Here is a 14,992-nt window from a genome sequence, read left to right as displayed (position 1 = left end):
AATTACACACGTTAATACACCATAAACTACATCTCTGCCAACGTAAATCTGAAATGCCAACAGTAAGGTTCTGGGAAGTGGTCTAAGTGGAATAGAAGAATCTTTTTTTTTTAAACAAAGTTTGTTTAAATTTCCTAAATGTGTCATGTCATGATATGTATGCTTATGGTGTTTCTACATTATCACATGATGAATATAATGTAATACCTCTGATTACACGTTTTGAATTTTCATTTTCACTCAACTTGACTATTTGGTCCTGTTAAATGTTTTAACCTTGGTTCACATTTAATTTTTAAGAAGGGTATGCTTTAAATTTTGACAATCACACTGATAGAGTGGCTTAACATAACGGGCAAGTTGCTGAGGAAAATTATCTACATCTGATCCAAAAACAATGTCTGTACATACTAGGTTAATTATCCTTTCAAAAAGTGTTGTAATGTTGCTTCACTTAAGTTCCTTTTTATTCAATAACTAAACTTTTGATTTGTTAGAGGTTTCATGCTAACTATATTCCAAACCATAACGGTGAACTAGCCAGTTGTCACATTCATTCAGCTTCTGTTTTTCAACATCTGAACCAATCTGTTAAGGGTCCATTTCTTCTTACTCAATCACTTTTATTGTCCTATCACCACAGCACACGTGGCTTGGTGAGGGAAATTCTTGGAAGCTTGCTCCAGAAATTGCAGAAACGGTTAGCATATAACTATATATATATATATATATATATATATATATATATATATATATATATATATATATAACTATATATATATATATATATATATATATATATATATATATATATATATATATATATATATATATATATATATATATATATATATATATATATAGTAATGCTTTTATGTTCATAATCATTAATTGCTATTAAAATAACGTACCGAGAACAAAAATAAACACACAGAAACAAGTTCATAATTATATGTATTTATTATTTTTAGTATCTTGACACTCGCTCAAACAGTGTTTTGAGCTCGGATAAGATGGTTGTTGATCGTCCTCAGGCGACTGTTAATTTTACATCGGAATACACTACCTGTTATTAACGGGAAAATGTAAATGATCCAAATTATCATCATTTTTGTAAGTTAACAACGATGCCACCTCAGAGTTATTGCCTACATAACATTTTTATATAAATAATGTAGGAAAAACGTTAAAATGGATATAATAAAGATGTAAACTTTAGCTCTCATTCAAACTCGCTCGCTCCCGCTCTCGCTGTAGCGTGCTGAACTGTCAATTAATGTTCGTTTGGCTGCCTGGGGCTCGAGGATATAGAGCGACCAACTTTTTTTGAGCAAGCATTGATGATGCGTGACACAGTCTCAATTTGCGGGACGCATGAATTGGGCTTCAAACGCTGTGCGCGCATGCGCTACGCAGGACGGGTGGTCACCCTACACAGAGACATACTCGAAAAAAACTTTCCGAAACTTGTGACAAACCGGAAGGAGTATTTTGGGAACAGAAATACTCCTTCAAACATACAACTTAATTTTTTTAAACTTTGTCCATGTTTAGCATGGGAATCCAACTCTTTAACAGTGTAAAAAACTCAGTATGCATGAAATAGCATTTCACCCACCCTTTAATAAATAGTGTCCTTGCTGTCATGCACTTCTTTTACTCTATAAATGTCCTGTTTTTTTTTTTATATCTACACTAGAAATTATTTTTATTTTTTTATTGTGGCCAGCCAAAGGCACAGCTATGCAATAATCATGTTGTCTAATCAGCATCTTGATGTGCCACACCTGTGAGGTGGATGGATTATCTCGGCAAAGGAGAAGTGCTCACTAACACAGATTTAGACAGATTTGTGAACGATATTTGAGAGAAATAGGCCTTTTGTGTACATAGAAACAGTCTTAGATCTTTGAGTTCAGCTCATGAAAAATAGGGGCAAAAACATAAGTGTTCAGTGCATGTAAATAACACAAGCATATTTTATTTATTTGAATTAAAGATCTGAACGATCTCATGCATTTAGGTTTCTAGATCAAGTTTTATTTTCATAGTACCATTTACATTAGCAGCAGCTGACCAATGGGCTTTACAGCATAAAATAAGTAGTAAATAGAACATCCAAAAATGGGGTCAGATGTTCTACAATCGACAGGCTATTTATGATCCGACCAACCAAAACACAAAACGGGTGTTAACAAAACCAAATCTGCTGCTCAGCTATATTGAATTATATCACTGGTGTTTGTTTTGTTTCTGCAAGTCTTTTCTCAGTGATGGCACAGCAAGGCTTCTCTCTGGTGTTATTACGTGACTCATGTCACACTGATAACGTAAAAATTTGAGCCCAACCGATATAACATGGAATTTGTCTCGTTTTTGATCAATAAATTACAAAAAATAATAATAAAAAACAGGTCAGCGCAGACACACACAGTGTCTGAGAATATTAAACCACAAAATGACAATTTAAAAATTAATGTTCTGCATGTGCATTTGATTACCAAAAAATTCACAATACAGAGTTTGTTAAAATATTATTATTAATCATTATTTATTAATTTTATATGCTTACATTTATAAAAGCTGTGCTTCCTGCATAAATCTATATCTGTTGGTTTGGCAATAGCTAGCTTGCCTTACCACCGTTACCTTGTTTAGTTTCTTAAATAACAACAATATATATATATAACTTGAATTTAGTTGTTAATAATAAGTGGTTTACTGTTAAGTGCACTGATGTCAGACTCATATTGAATAATAAAGTTTGTTAAATATCCTTCCTGCATTACATAGATCTTTGTTTGCATTTTATCACCACATTTGTTATCATTGCAAACATTTTTTTGTATATATAATGTTAATGTAGGCTCTATATATACACCGTATTCTATATACAGTACCGGTCAAAAGTTTGGACACATGAATGGGAAATGTATCCAAACTTTTGACAATACTGTAATATAGCATACACAAAGAATATCGGCCGATATATCAGTCTTTTTTACTCCTTAATATCAGCATTGGCCCCCATAAAAACCCATATCTGTTGAGCTCTAGTAAAAATACAGTTCACTCATATGTGAAACCTCATGTGGTACTTGAGTCCTGCTGTATATCTGTAACTCTTTCCGCAGTGACAACATATAAACGGCTTCTCTCCAGTGTGAACTGTCATGTGCCTGTTAAGGTTTCCTTTTTGGCGGAAACATTTTCCACATTCTTGGCAGGTGAAAGGCTTCTCTCCAGTGTGAATTCTTATGTGGTCTTCAAAACGTTGTTTATGATTAAACCACTTTCCGCACTCGGGGCACACGTAGGGTTTCTCTCTCCGAGTTCTCATGTGGACTTCAAGGATGTCATGTTGATCAAAACTCTTTCCACACTGATCATGTGTGTAAGGCTGCTCTCCAGTATGAATTCTCATATGGCAATTAAGATTTCCTTTCCGGTTGAAACTTCTTCCACACTGTTTGCATTTGTAAGGTTTCTCTCCAGTGTGAACACTCATGTGGGCTCCAAGTTGACCAGGTTGAATGAAACTCCTTCCACACTGTTGGCATGTGTATGGCTTCTCTCCAGTGTGAATTCTAATGTGTCTTTTAAGACTTACTCTATGACTGAAATGCTTTCCACACTGTTGGCAGGTATAAGGTTTCTCTCCTGTGTGAACTCTCATGTGGACTTCCAGGTGTCTAAATTGAGTAAAACTCCTTCCACACTGTTGGCACGTGTATAGCTTCTCTCCTGTTTGAATACTCATTTGTCTTTTAATACTTTCTGTTTGACTGAAACCCTTTCCATACTGTTGGCAAGTGAAATAACTTCTTCCTGTCTTTTGAGTCCTTTTTCTTGAGGAAGTCTTTTTAGTCTGTGAAAACCTCAAAGATGTTTCTCCATTTATGGAATCATGATCTTTCTCTTCAATTTCATTCAGTACTTCACTCTCTTTCAGTGCCATTAGGTCTAAAGTAAAAAAACAAGATAAAAGTTAATCTGTTTAATGACAAAACAACAGACATCAAAACATTCAAACATGAAAAATATCAAAACTAACATACAACTGCAACCTATAACCACTAAGAAACCGCAAGAGGTCTTGCATGTAATCTTAGAAACCCTTGCCAATATTGCTTACTCTTCACTTATTTAGTACATCTCAAAAACTTAGCAAGCTGGCATTGAAACCCTCTATTTAAAAAAAAGAATATAAAAGACTGACCCAGAAGATCTAAATAATTAGGAGCAAGGAACCGAAGGCAGGCATCTATTGTAATAATTGGGGTTCTTATTTTTTTTTCCAAACTTTTGAACCATAGGAGCAAAATTCTTTTTTTTTCCTCCAATTCTTAACTTGGTCCAAGTTAACGTTTCTAAAAATACATTTTAAAATACCATTGACAGCCCCATTAATATATTGCATTTTAACATTGGAAATTATACATACATATATATATTTTTTAAAATTGCCTGTATTCTTTGTAAAGTGCATTTCATCTTGAGTGTGCTTTTCACGGGCCTTATAACTAAGTTGTATTTTGTATAAGTTCCATATGCATTACACCTTGTTTTCTTTATTTTACAAAAGTACAACGTTTTGTTGCTGGCACCTTCATGTCATGCACAGAATTTTGAAGCTATTAGCATGTTTAATGCAAGCACTCGGAAATGCACCCAATTATCTAGATTAAAATTAGACCGAGTGGCCATGTAAAACTGCCACTACTGACTTCCAAATGATAAGCCATAAGTGAGATTAATTAATGATAGAAGAATATTTTGATTTTGATTTCCTGCCTAATATACTGTTATTACCTCAAGAAACAGCTGTTAATGATTTGTCATAGATAAAAAAAATTTTTTTTTGACATTTTGCACATTAAGTAACATCCTAGTCGACTAACAAAGTGCTGCACAACAGAGGTTTACTGTTAAAAAAGCAAAAAAAACAAAACAAATGTGATTTATCCTTTATAAATAAATATTTATTAATATGTATTAGCAATAGTAGCATTAAGTCATAAGACTGATAAATAGTAATATACAGGTGCTGGTCATATAATTAGAATATCTTCAAAAAGTTGATTTATTTCACTAATTCGACTCAAAAAGTGAAACTTGTATATTATTTATTCATTAAACAAACTGATATTTCAAATGTTTATTTCTTTTAATTTTGATGTTTACAACTGACAACTAAGGAAAATCCCAAATTCAGTATCTCGAAAATGTTCAATATTGAAGACACCTGGTGCCACACTCTAATCAGCTAATTAACCCAAAACACCTAAAAAAAAAGCCTTTAAATGGTCTCTCAATCTAGTTCTGTAGGCTACACAATCCAAGACTGCTGAATTGACAGTTGTCCAAAAGACCACTGACACCTTGCACAAGGAGCGCAAGACACAAAATGTCATTGCAAAAGCGACTGGCTGTTCTCAGAGCTCTGTGTCCAAGCACATTAATAGAGGCAAGGGAAGGAAAAGATGTGGTAGAAAAAAAGAAAAAAAAATAGTGTACAAACAATAGGGATTTTTCAAACAATAGAAGATTTTTTGAACAAAACCAATTCAAAAATGTGGGGGAGATTCACAAAGAGTGGACTGCAGCTGGAGTCAGTGCTTCAAGAACCACTACACACAGACATATGCAAGACATGGGTTTCAGCTTCGCATTCCTTGTGTCAAGACACTCTTGAACAACAGACAGTGTCAGAAGCGTCTCGCTTCAAAAAGGGCTCACAATCCACGTTGCTTGAGGTCCAGTGTAAAGTTTCCACAGTCAGTGATGGTTTGTGGTGCCATGTCATCTGCTGGTGTTGGTCCACTGTGTCTTCTGAGATCCAAGGTCAACACAGCCGTATACCAGGAAGTTTTAGAGCACTTCATGTTTCCTGCTGCTGACCAAAGTTATGGAGATGCAGATTTGCATTTAAACACTTGCATGCCAACCTGCTGGTCATTTGATGGTGAGAAGAGCAGCAAGCAACACGAGAAAGGGCTTGACTTGTACCGAAGTTTTTGAACAATGCACAAGGGTTAATGAAATAGATCAACTTTTTGATGATATTGTATGTGATGAAATAAATATATGACCAGCACCTGTATTCTGACGTTTCCTAACATTAAACTACACTTATGTTGACAGGTTGCCATGATGAACTTGCAGCTGCTGTGTATGTGAAATGTCGGGAGTTTTCTCAAATTAAACTGTAAAATGCTAAGTGACTCCCGAGCAGCTGGAGATGATATTTGGGTATACATATAATCATAGTAATAATATTAACATTTAAATATTAAACGAAACAACCGTTGTGTCTCACAATGACATTTTGAACTCAGAGCACTGAAATAGGAGTAGAAAATGACCTTTAAGAAAAAAAAAAGTGAAGCTGAAATCCTTTCAAAAAAGAAAGCTGCACGAGGGCAGAGAGTGTACAAAAACACAATGGCAAATGAATTGAGAAAATATACAGGACAGCTCATATGAGAGTTCAGCTTTGTGAAACCAACCTGTTTGTTCCTCAATATCTTCATGTTCGTCTCTGAATGTTTCTTTAGTCTTCATGTCTTCACTCTCCTCTTTAATAAACTCCATCTTTATAATAAACAGTCACTTGGATCTCAGTCTCTTCAGCGGGAGTTTTTCTGTGTTTGAACACTTTGTCCTGTTTAAGACGAGAATAATAAACAGAAATCTAAAATAAAATTCATAATAAATCTCTAGTTGGGTCTTAATCAGCTCTCTAATACAGTAGTCATGCTTCAAATGAAGAATTGATAAGTCTAGCCTGTTTTCAGTTTATGATGGAACATTGTAGCACACCTCCCATCCAATAAATCACATTAAGCATTGAGCGTTGGTACTTTTAATATGAAACAATCGCCAAAGGAGGGAGATCCCTGAAACTTTTTCACCCAGCGAAAAAGATAAAGTCTGCCTTATGGGAATCTTTTGGGTACCGAAAACATTCAGACGGCCACGGCTTGGAGGAGAAAGGACATCCACCGTTTAAGACATGTTTAAAAAGAGTGTCTGCAAGAGTCAGAAATGAGTTAAATATGATCTCCATCTATGGGAGCACAACCCATCACTCTTCACTAAATTCAAGATAACGCGGTCTTGAAATGAACATTACCAACTAAGAGAAGTTAGCGTGTGTGTGGCACTATTAACTAGCTAACATCAACTAGTTTCCTCCCTCACGTTACTTATAGCAGACTGAAGTACTACGTTTCTTCGATTTAGTACAAAAATGTAATTTAGCTGATATCAGGTCCATACTTTAAAGTCTCCCAACATTGTGTAAAATGGATTTAAAAAGTCTACCCACTCGTTAAAATGCCAGGTTTCTGTGATGCAAAAATAAAGTAAAATTAAAAATAGAGACCAAGATAGGGTTTCGATGTCATTTTCTTAATGCACCAATATACTTCAAACAAAGTTCATTTTCGTTCTTCGTTGCGAGGGAAAAAAGAAGTTCGAGAAGGCTGAGTGACTTTCCAACACCTCACACATCACTAAACACAACAATGATGAAACAAAAAAAGGTGCGAGATGGGGGTAAATGGTCAGAATAATGATTAGCAGCAGTTCAGAGTCGGTTTGCAATACAAAAGAACCATAAACATAATTGCTTTATTATATTAAACTGGATAAATGGTTTTGATAAAAACAAAGGTTTATTATTGTATATTTGTTTGGGATTTCATTTACTGTATACCCTTTAAATTCACTTATTGAAAGAACAACAGCAGCAGTGTGGTGTAACATTTATTTGAAACATGTATTTGGTACTTGCTACTTTATATCTTTACTTTCATTCTTTTCATGTCTTTGGAAAACTTGGATGTTTCTCTGTGTCGCTTTTTGCATAACTCCGGGTCGTCAACACCAAGCTTCGTTGGCATTTCTTTTTAGGAATTAAATACGGTCTCTACATCTTTAAAGTCTGTCCGCAAGCAATCGTTTGTTTCATATATATATTTTTTTTTTTTCACAGAAACCTGGCATTTTAACAGGGGAGATGTAGATTTATTATATCCACTGTACATCTGTTCAAAATCCTGCTGGCTATAAGGTGTGTTTACCGTCACAAACTCATACCTATAATAAGTATAATAAGTGGCGTTACTATTTCACAATAACTGTTACAAAGTAATGTAACTGATTACCATTTGATTAATGTTTGAATAGTTTTCTATATTCTAATGAATGTTTTCAACTGTGAATAATTGTAAAATATTAAAAGCAGGCCGGGTTAACCATACAGTAGATTACTGTCAGACTTCTCGAAGTACTTCTTCACTTGAATTAAGATTATAATCAATTTAAAAAGCACACTTTAACACCTCTTTTTACTTTGAAGTGAAATATAGACTTAAAATCATAACATATAGTTTAATAGATATGATGAAATCACATGATTGAAATCAAATATTTGGATTGCTGACAGGTAACACTGAAAGAAAGAAGAAACAAAAGCATATACATAAATCCTAATAGGAAACAAAACTTATCTAATAAGCATGTGTCCTAAACTCATGAAACATTGGGGTCTCATATTTTAAAGCAGTAAATGAAATTTGGGAAATATATCAATTGTGTTTGTGTGAAAATCATTAACATTTCCATAAGTAACTAATTTCATTACACATTTTTTTTATTCCCAGTAACAAATTACAAATCACTTTTTAATTAGTAACGTGTAACTAAAACACAAATTAGTTACTCCCCAACACTGCAGATATTGCCTATTTTTCCACAAATTAATGTATTCATATATTGTTCAAAACAATGATGACAAGCTTCAAACACTGAATCTGTTTACGATACAGTTGAGGAGAAAGACTCGCTGCTTCACTATAAACTAGTTCACAACGTTACACTCGATCATTCATGCACTTTACCTCACTTGTTAACACTGTAAAACAGACTGAACGCGTTTGTATTATTTCAAACACTTCAAATGATTAAAGACCACGAACCTTTCTTCAGATGAAAGACGGACGCAGGAGAGCGGCGCAGCCTTATGACGTCATGCCACCAGAGCAAAATAAAAGTCCCGTCGTCTTCAATACAGAAAAGTCATTCGCTATTTACATAAAGGAAACACATACGAATAAGTACAACACAGGCTATGTCAGCAGTATTCGGTTTTATTTTTGGTGAAATACATATTGAAAAAAAAAAAAAACTACAAATATATTCATCCATTCACGTATTTAGGACATTTCCACAATTACTTCGGTTCATGTTTATTCATACATTAACTCAATTTGTATTTATCTATCTATTATGTTGACATTTATTTATTTAGACCTTTCTTTGCCAGCAAAATCAGCATCTGTCAAATCATAAAGGCATTTATTTCCAATAAAAATTATGGAAATTATTGAAAAGTTTCAAATAAGTTTAAGGATAGTGTAAGTGTAGGTAGGGCTATATTGTCTCAAACCAGCTCCAATTAATAAAATCATAATTAACACTTAATGTTACATAATGTGTTACCTTTTAGTGATCAGTATTTGAGTATCAGTATTTGTATATCTAAACCGCATATCACTGAAATACTTACATTTTCACTTAGTTTATAGAGGTTTTAGTTTTTCCACATAGAACTATACCACAATGTAAAAAAAAAAGGATCATTAATATTTATGTAAATCTTGGTGTAAAGAGGTCATAGGAGGAATTTAAAAGTTATGACCGTGTTTTATTTAGCCAGCTGGGCTACTTGTTATTTGTTAGTAAAAGGGGTCAAATGATCCGATTTCAAGTTTTCCTTTCTCTTGGTAGTGTTATAAGCTGTTCGTGAATCGATAAGATCACTAAAGTTGCAAATCCAAAGAGATATTCTTTATAAAGTGGCATTTAAAGACAGCCCCATATGGGAAGATTTGCATAATGCCACACAAATTTTCACGCAAAGAAAGTAGAAAATTTCATACTCGCTGTAGTATTGTTACTGCCGCTGCTGCCATGCCGTGGAGATGCTGTGCATTTCATTTTGAAAGCAAAGGACTTTGTTTGGCCTTCCAAAAGAGGACACGATTAGAAACAATGGTTAAGTTTTATTTACAACACTTGTTCCAGAACAGTTCGACCTCGAAGTATTCAGATGTGTACAGCACTTTTTTCGGAGGAGAGACTACAGTGCCTTCTGTTCTGACTCTCAGTCTGTAAGTACGTTTACATAATTAATTTGCTACTGATGATTCAAACATAAGTTTTGAGCAGTGTAGAGCAGCGATTGTTGTTTGTTTCTCAGAACAAAAATGCAGACATGGTTTTATTTTTACGCAGTGCTATGCATTTACTAGTAGATCTATTTGTAGATCTTCGAAGTGTATTTATAGGCTAGAAGGAAATTAAAACATCCATCCCCATTGGGCGGAACATTGGGGAGGTGTGGTTTTTTTTAATGTAAATTTTCATGTTACGCCTACAGCTGACATCACACCTTAACACATTCAAAGGGTGTCCGCTCTACCTTGATCAGTTTCACAAAAAGCCACTTACTAGCTAGTCTGCTAGCCAAGATTTGTTGCTGTGAATTCTCTGAGAAAGACTTTTTGTTTTTTTTTACAATGGCTTACAAAAAATTGTGAGTACATTTAATTTATATATAAGATGGTCTCTTTGTCAGTGAGGTTTCTTACAGGATTTTTAAATCTTATGCGTGTCCAATTCAGAATACTTTAAGGTGCAGAATGCATTTGATCATCTAGACCAACTATGTAAGTAATTCTTTGTATATTGTTTTATATTTACACTCACCTAAAGGATTATTAGGAACACCTGTTCAATTTCTCATTAATGCAATTATCTAATCAACCAATCACATTCAATGCATTTAGGTGTGTGGTCCTGGTCAAGATAATCTCCTGAACTCCAAACTCAATGTCAGAATGGGAAATAAAGGTGATTTAAGCAATTTTGAGCGTGGCATGGTTGTTGGTGCCAGACGGGCCGGTCTGAGTTACTGGGATTTTCACACACACAACCATTTCTAGGGTTTACAAAGAATGGTGTGAAAAGGGAAACACATCCAGTATGCGGCAGTCCTGTGGGAGAAAATGCCTTGTTGATGCTAGAGGTCAGAGGAGAATGGGTCGACTGATTCAAGCTGATAGAAGAGCAACTTTGACTGAAATAACCACTCGTTAAACCGAGGTATGCAGCTAAGCATTTGTGAAGCCACAACAAACACAACCTTGAGGCGGATGGGCTACAACAGCAGAAGACCCCACCGGGTCCCACTCATCTCTACTACCAATAGGAAAAAGAGGCTACAATTTGCACGAGATCACCAAAATTGGACAGTTGAAGACTGGAAAAATGTTGTCTGGTCTGATGAGTCTAGATTTCTGTTGAGATATTCAGATGGTAGAGTCAGAGTTTGCGATAAACAGAATGAGAACATGGATCCATCATGCTTTGTTACCACTGTGCAGGCTGCTGGTGGTGGTGTAATGGTGCCAAGAAAACATCCCCCACACCATGTCACAAAGCTTGAATCATTCCAGATTGGTTTTTTGAACATGACAATGAGTTCACTGTACTAAAATGGCCCCCACAGTCACCAGATCTCAACCCACCCTTACGAAAATTAACCATGGTTTTTTGGTTTTATTTGTAGTAAAACCATGGTTAATTTTCGTAAGGGTGGGTTGAGATCTGGTGACTGTGGGGGCCATTTTAGTACAGTTACTATAGTTAATCCATGGTAACCACAAATTAACCATGGTTTTGCTAAATTAACCATAGTATAACCATGGTATTTGTAGTAAATCTGTGGTTATACAAATGGTGGTCAACACGCCAAAAAACCATGGGTTACTACAGTTTTACTATAATAAAACCATGGTTATTTTTCGTAAGGGCAATAGAGCATCTTTGGTATGTGGTGGAACGGGAGCTTCGTGCCCTGGATGTGCATCCCACAAATCTCCATCAACTGCAAGATGCTATCCTCTCAATATGAGCCAACATTTCTAAAGAACGCTTTCAGCACCTTGTTAAATCAATGCCACGTATAATTAAGGCCGTTCTGAAGGTGACAGGGAGGTCAAACACAGTATTAGTATGGTGTCCCTAATAATCCTTTAGGTGAGTATATTATAGTGAATACATTTGTGGGTTTTTCATGTTTTATCCTGTTATTTTATGTTAACTATACTTATTTGTGGTTAGTTAGCGCTCCATTGATTAACAACTTGGATCAACGGTCTGTCAACAACAGCAGTAGTTCCTTGAACGGTATGTTGCATTTTATTAGGATTTACATACTTCTACCTCTGATATATCTGTTTTTGTTATATGTGGTTAAAACTTTTAAAAACAAAAGTCTTTTCTTTTACTGTTTGCAGATTCTTTAGTTCTTGACATAGCTGGATCATTCTGGATATTAGGCCTAGGCTGAGAAACTAGAGTTGCAGGACCCTCAGAGCCATCTGCATCAACCAGTTCACGTTAGAACTTGATTCTGCTGAAATAATGTTTTTTGTTATATGTGGTTACAACTTTTAAAACAAAATCTTAAATCTTACTGTTTACAGATTCTTTTGCTCATGATGTAGCTGGATTAGTTTCTCAGTCTGGACCTGATATCCAAAAGAGTTGCTGGACCCTCAGAGCCATCTGCATCGACCAGTTCAGATCAGAGACTATCTTTTGCCGCGTTTCCACCGAAATTACCCGGAACATTTTTACCAGGAACTTTTTTTCCCAGGAACTTTTTTCCCCCCAGACCTGTTGCTTTCTGCGTTTCCACCGCGGTGTAAAGTACCGGGTAGATTAGGCAAATAGACTGGTGACGTAGGTCTGCGCGCGTTTCTCAATACAAAGTACTGCTGATTTGTTTGTTTTTTAAAAGTACGCTGATTTTGGACGTGCATCCTCGGTAGTTAGTTCAGACTTTGTGCATTGGACTCGGGAGTGTGATGTCCGCGACGACGCAAGTCCGGTAAATCTATAAACAGCAGCGTACTTGATAACTTCAGTCAGCTCGTCTTGGCTACTGCAATTTTCCTATTTACAATAAAACGAAATGGGATATAAAATACCACTGCCTCCTTTGGTTTTCATTTAAGCATAATAACAGCTGCAGAAATGTACTTAGTTCAGGGATATGTGTATATGCAGCCATTACAATGAAACGAAATATTATATAAATTTGCCTTTTTTATTTTCATTTTAACATATAGATAAATTGAATACAGACCAAAGAAAACCTGTTAGATTTACCCCGCAGCTGAATTATATGTTATGTTTAACCACTAAAGACACATCAGAGCCAGCGGCACATATCAGAAGGTCTAGCCGATTTGAGGCTGCATCTCGGCGGATACATGAGGACTGAGCTCCCGCTGATCGAGTGGAGCTCACCGTCGCAGAGATCGGCGAAACACATTTTTAAATAGGCGCTGTCTTTATAAATAAACAACAGATTTGAGTTTTAAACAACTACATTCTCGCCTGAAATACTTTTAAAATTACATTTCATGACACAATAACAGTAATATTTTGAAAATGTTGATCCGAATAAATGGTGGTTGAACTCAACTAATGCTGCGTCAACTCAACCAATCAGGATGTTTAGCGCCAAAGTCCCGCCCCCGAAAGTTCCTGAACTTTAAAAAAGTACCACCTCGCCAGCAGGGACTTTCTGGGGGGCATTTTTTTACCCGGAACTTTTATTTAGTTCCTGGTTCCTGCGGTGGAAACACACCAAGTACCGGACCAAGTCCCTAGTTCCTGGGTAAAGTTCCTGCGGTGGAAACGCGGCTTTTGTTAAAAGCTAACAGGGGAGCTAAACCACCCTGGCCAGACAAATCAGCAACAAGGTGTACTACCTCAAGACTTGGTACTAGAACTTGCTGAGCTCTCAGGATAATGTTGCTAACTGGGACAATGCTTTGAAGCATTTGGCACCACAGCATCATCACAGGCGTCCCACAACTGTTACAAATAATGCAGAGCTGACTGAGGTGGTTAAAAATCATCAGACTGTTGAACTTAACACTGTTGAGGCTCCTGCTGAACCTTCTACATCGACTGACTTCATTCATGAACTACTGCTGGAGGCCCGTGAGCAAGATCAACGTGTCGAGAAGAAATTGAAAGAACAAGCTGAACATAACTGACATGTAGAGGAAAGACTGAACAAACAAGTTGAACACCTTCGAAGATTTAACAGCCACATTGATACGTTACTGACAAACTCTGTTGAACAAGGACAAATATACAGACTGGTTCATGAACGTACAGACTTTACTGCTGAACAAGTGAAGAAGATTGACAGCGGACGTTGGGAGGAATTCAGAGAACATCCACTCACGGTAACACTGCTTTCGAATATTAATAATGCTGTTTTAGGTGGTGGCCATTCCTGAGCATTTTTGATTACACGTGAAGAAATATGCGCAGGTCTTTTTTTCTCCGAGCTGATGGATTCCATGTGTTAATTGCTTTTTGATAAGCTTTGTACTGCAACTGTATTTGTGTAGTGTTGTACTGCTGGAGTGTTTGTTAGGTTAAATTAGTTTTAATTCACATTGCTTGGTATTATAACATTGAGTAAATGATGGGGTTTTGTGATGGGTAATTATTTTAATTTTTGGTTAATTACTATCTGTATAGATTGAGGTTTTTGGCCCAGACTATGGAAATCTAGTAGACAGATTAGAGAGCCTTGTACAAACACAAATGTCTAATAACTAACAGGATGGGATGAATTTAAACAATGACATGTCCGAGTTAGCATCAATAGCATAGGTACTGGGTTATAAGATTCTGTAATGACAAACCTGTAAAGGGAACTGTGGAATCTAAGTCCGAATGATGTTGACAGACTTGTTTGAGATGATCGTGTTGTAGGAGGATACACTGTAGTACCAAGGCCCCATTTTAATGGTAAATCTGAGAGAAATTTGAGACCAGTTTGAAGCTGTAATGAAGGTGTTATGGCTGATTATTCTTTACAATCACATGT

At 35.8% G+C, this 14,992-nt stretch overlaps 1 protein-coding gene across 1 annotated transcript; it reads right to left on the bottom strand.

The window, feature by feature from the left end:
* Positions 1-941: 941 nt before the first annotated feature.
* Positions 942-9,064, bottom strand: LOC127956028 (gastrula zinc finger protein XlCGF8.2DB-like). Its single transcript, XM_052553784.1, has 3 exons — positions 8,985-9,064; positions 6,510-6,664; positions 942-3,963 (listed from the first exon to the last, which is right to left on the bottom strand). The coding sequence occupies exons 2-3, from the start codon at positions 6,592-6,594 to the stop codon at positions 3,074-3,076; spliced, it is 975 nt and encodes a 324-aa protein (XP_052409744.1). The 5' UTR covers positions 6,595-6,664; positions 8,985-9,064; the 3' UTR covers positions 942-3,073.
* Between the last annotated feature and the right edge of the window lie 5,928 nt (positions 9,065-14,992).

This window comes from Carassius gibelio, chromosome B4 (assembly GCF_023724105.1).
Source record: "Carassius gibelio isolate Cgi1373 ecotype wild population from Czech Republic chromosome B4, carGib1.2-hapl.c, whole genome shotgun sequence".
Lineage (NCBI taxonomy): Eukaryota > Metazoa > Chordata > Actinopteri > Cypriniformes > Cyprinidae > Carassius > Carassius gibelio.
Note: the sequence above shows the minus strand (reverse complement) of the source record. Positions and strands in the feature narration are given on the sequence as shown.

Excerpts from the sequence above, each read along its gene's own strand:
- LOC127956028 (XM_052553784.1), bottom strand. The coding sequence starts at position 6,594 with ATGGAGTTTATTAAAGAGGAGAGTGAAGACATGAAGACTAAAGAAACA. Across the intron at positions 3,964-6,509 it reads AGATATTGAGGAACAAACAG|ACCTAATGGCACTGAAAGAG; the intron begins GTTGGTTTCACA and ends TTTTTACTTTAG.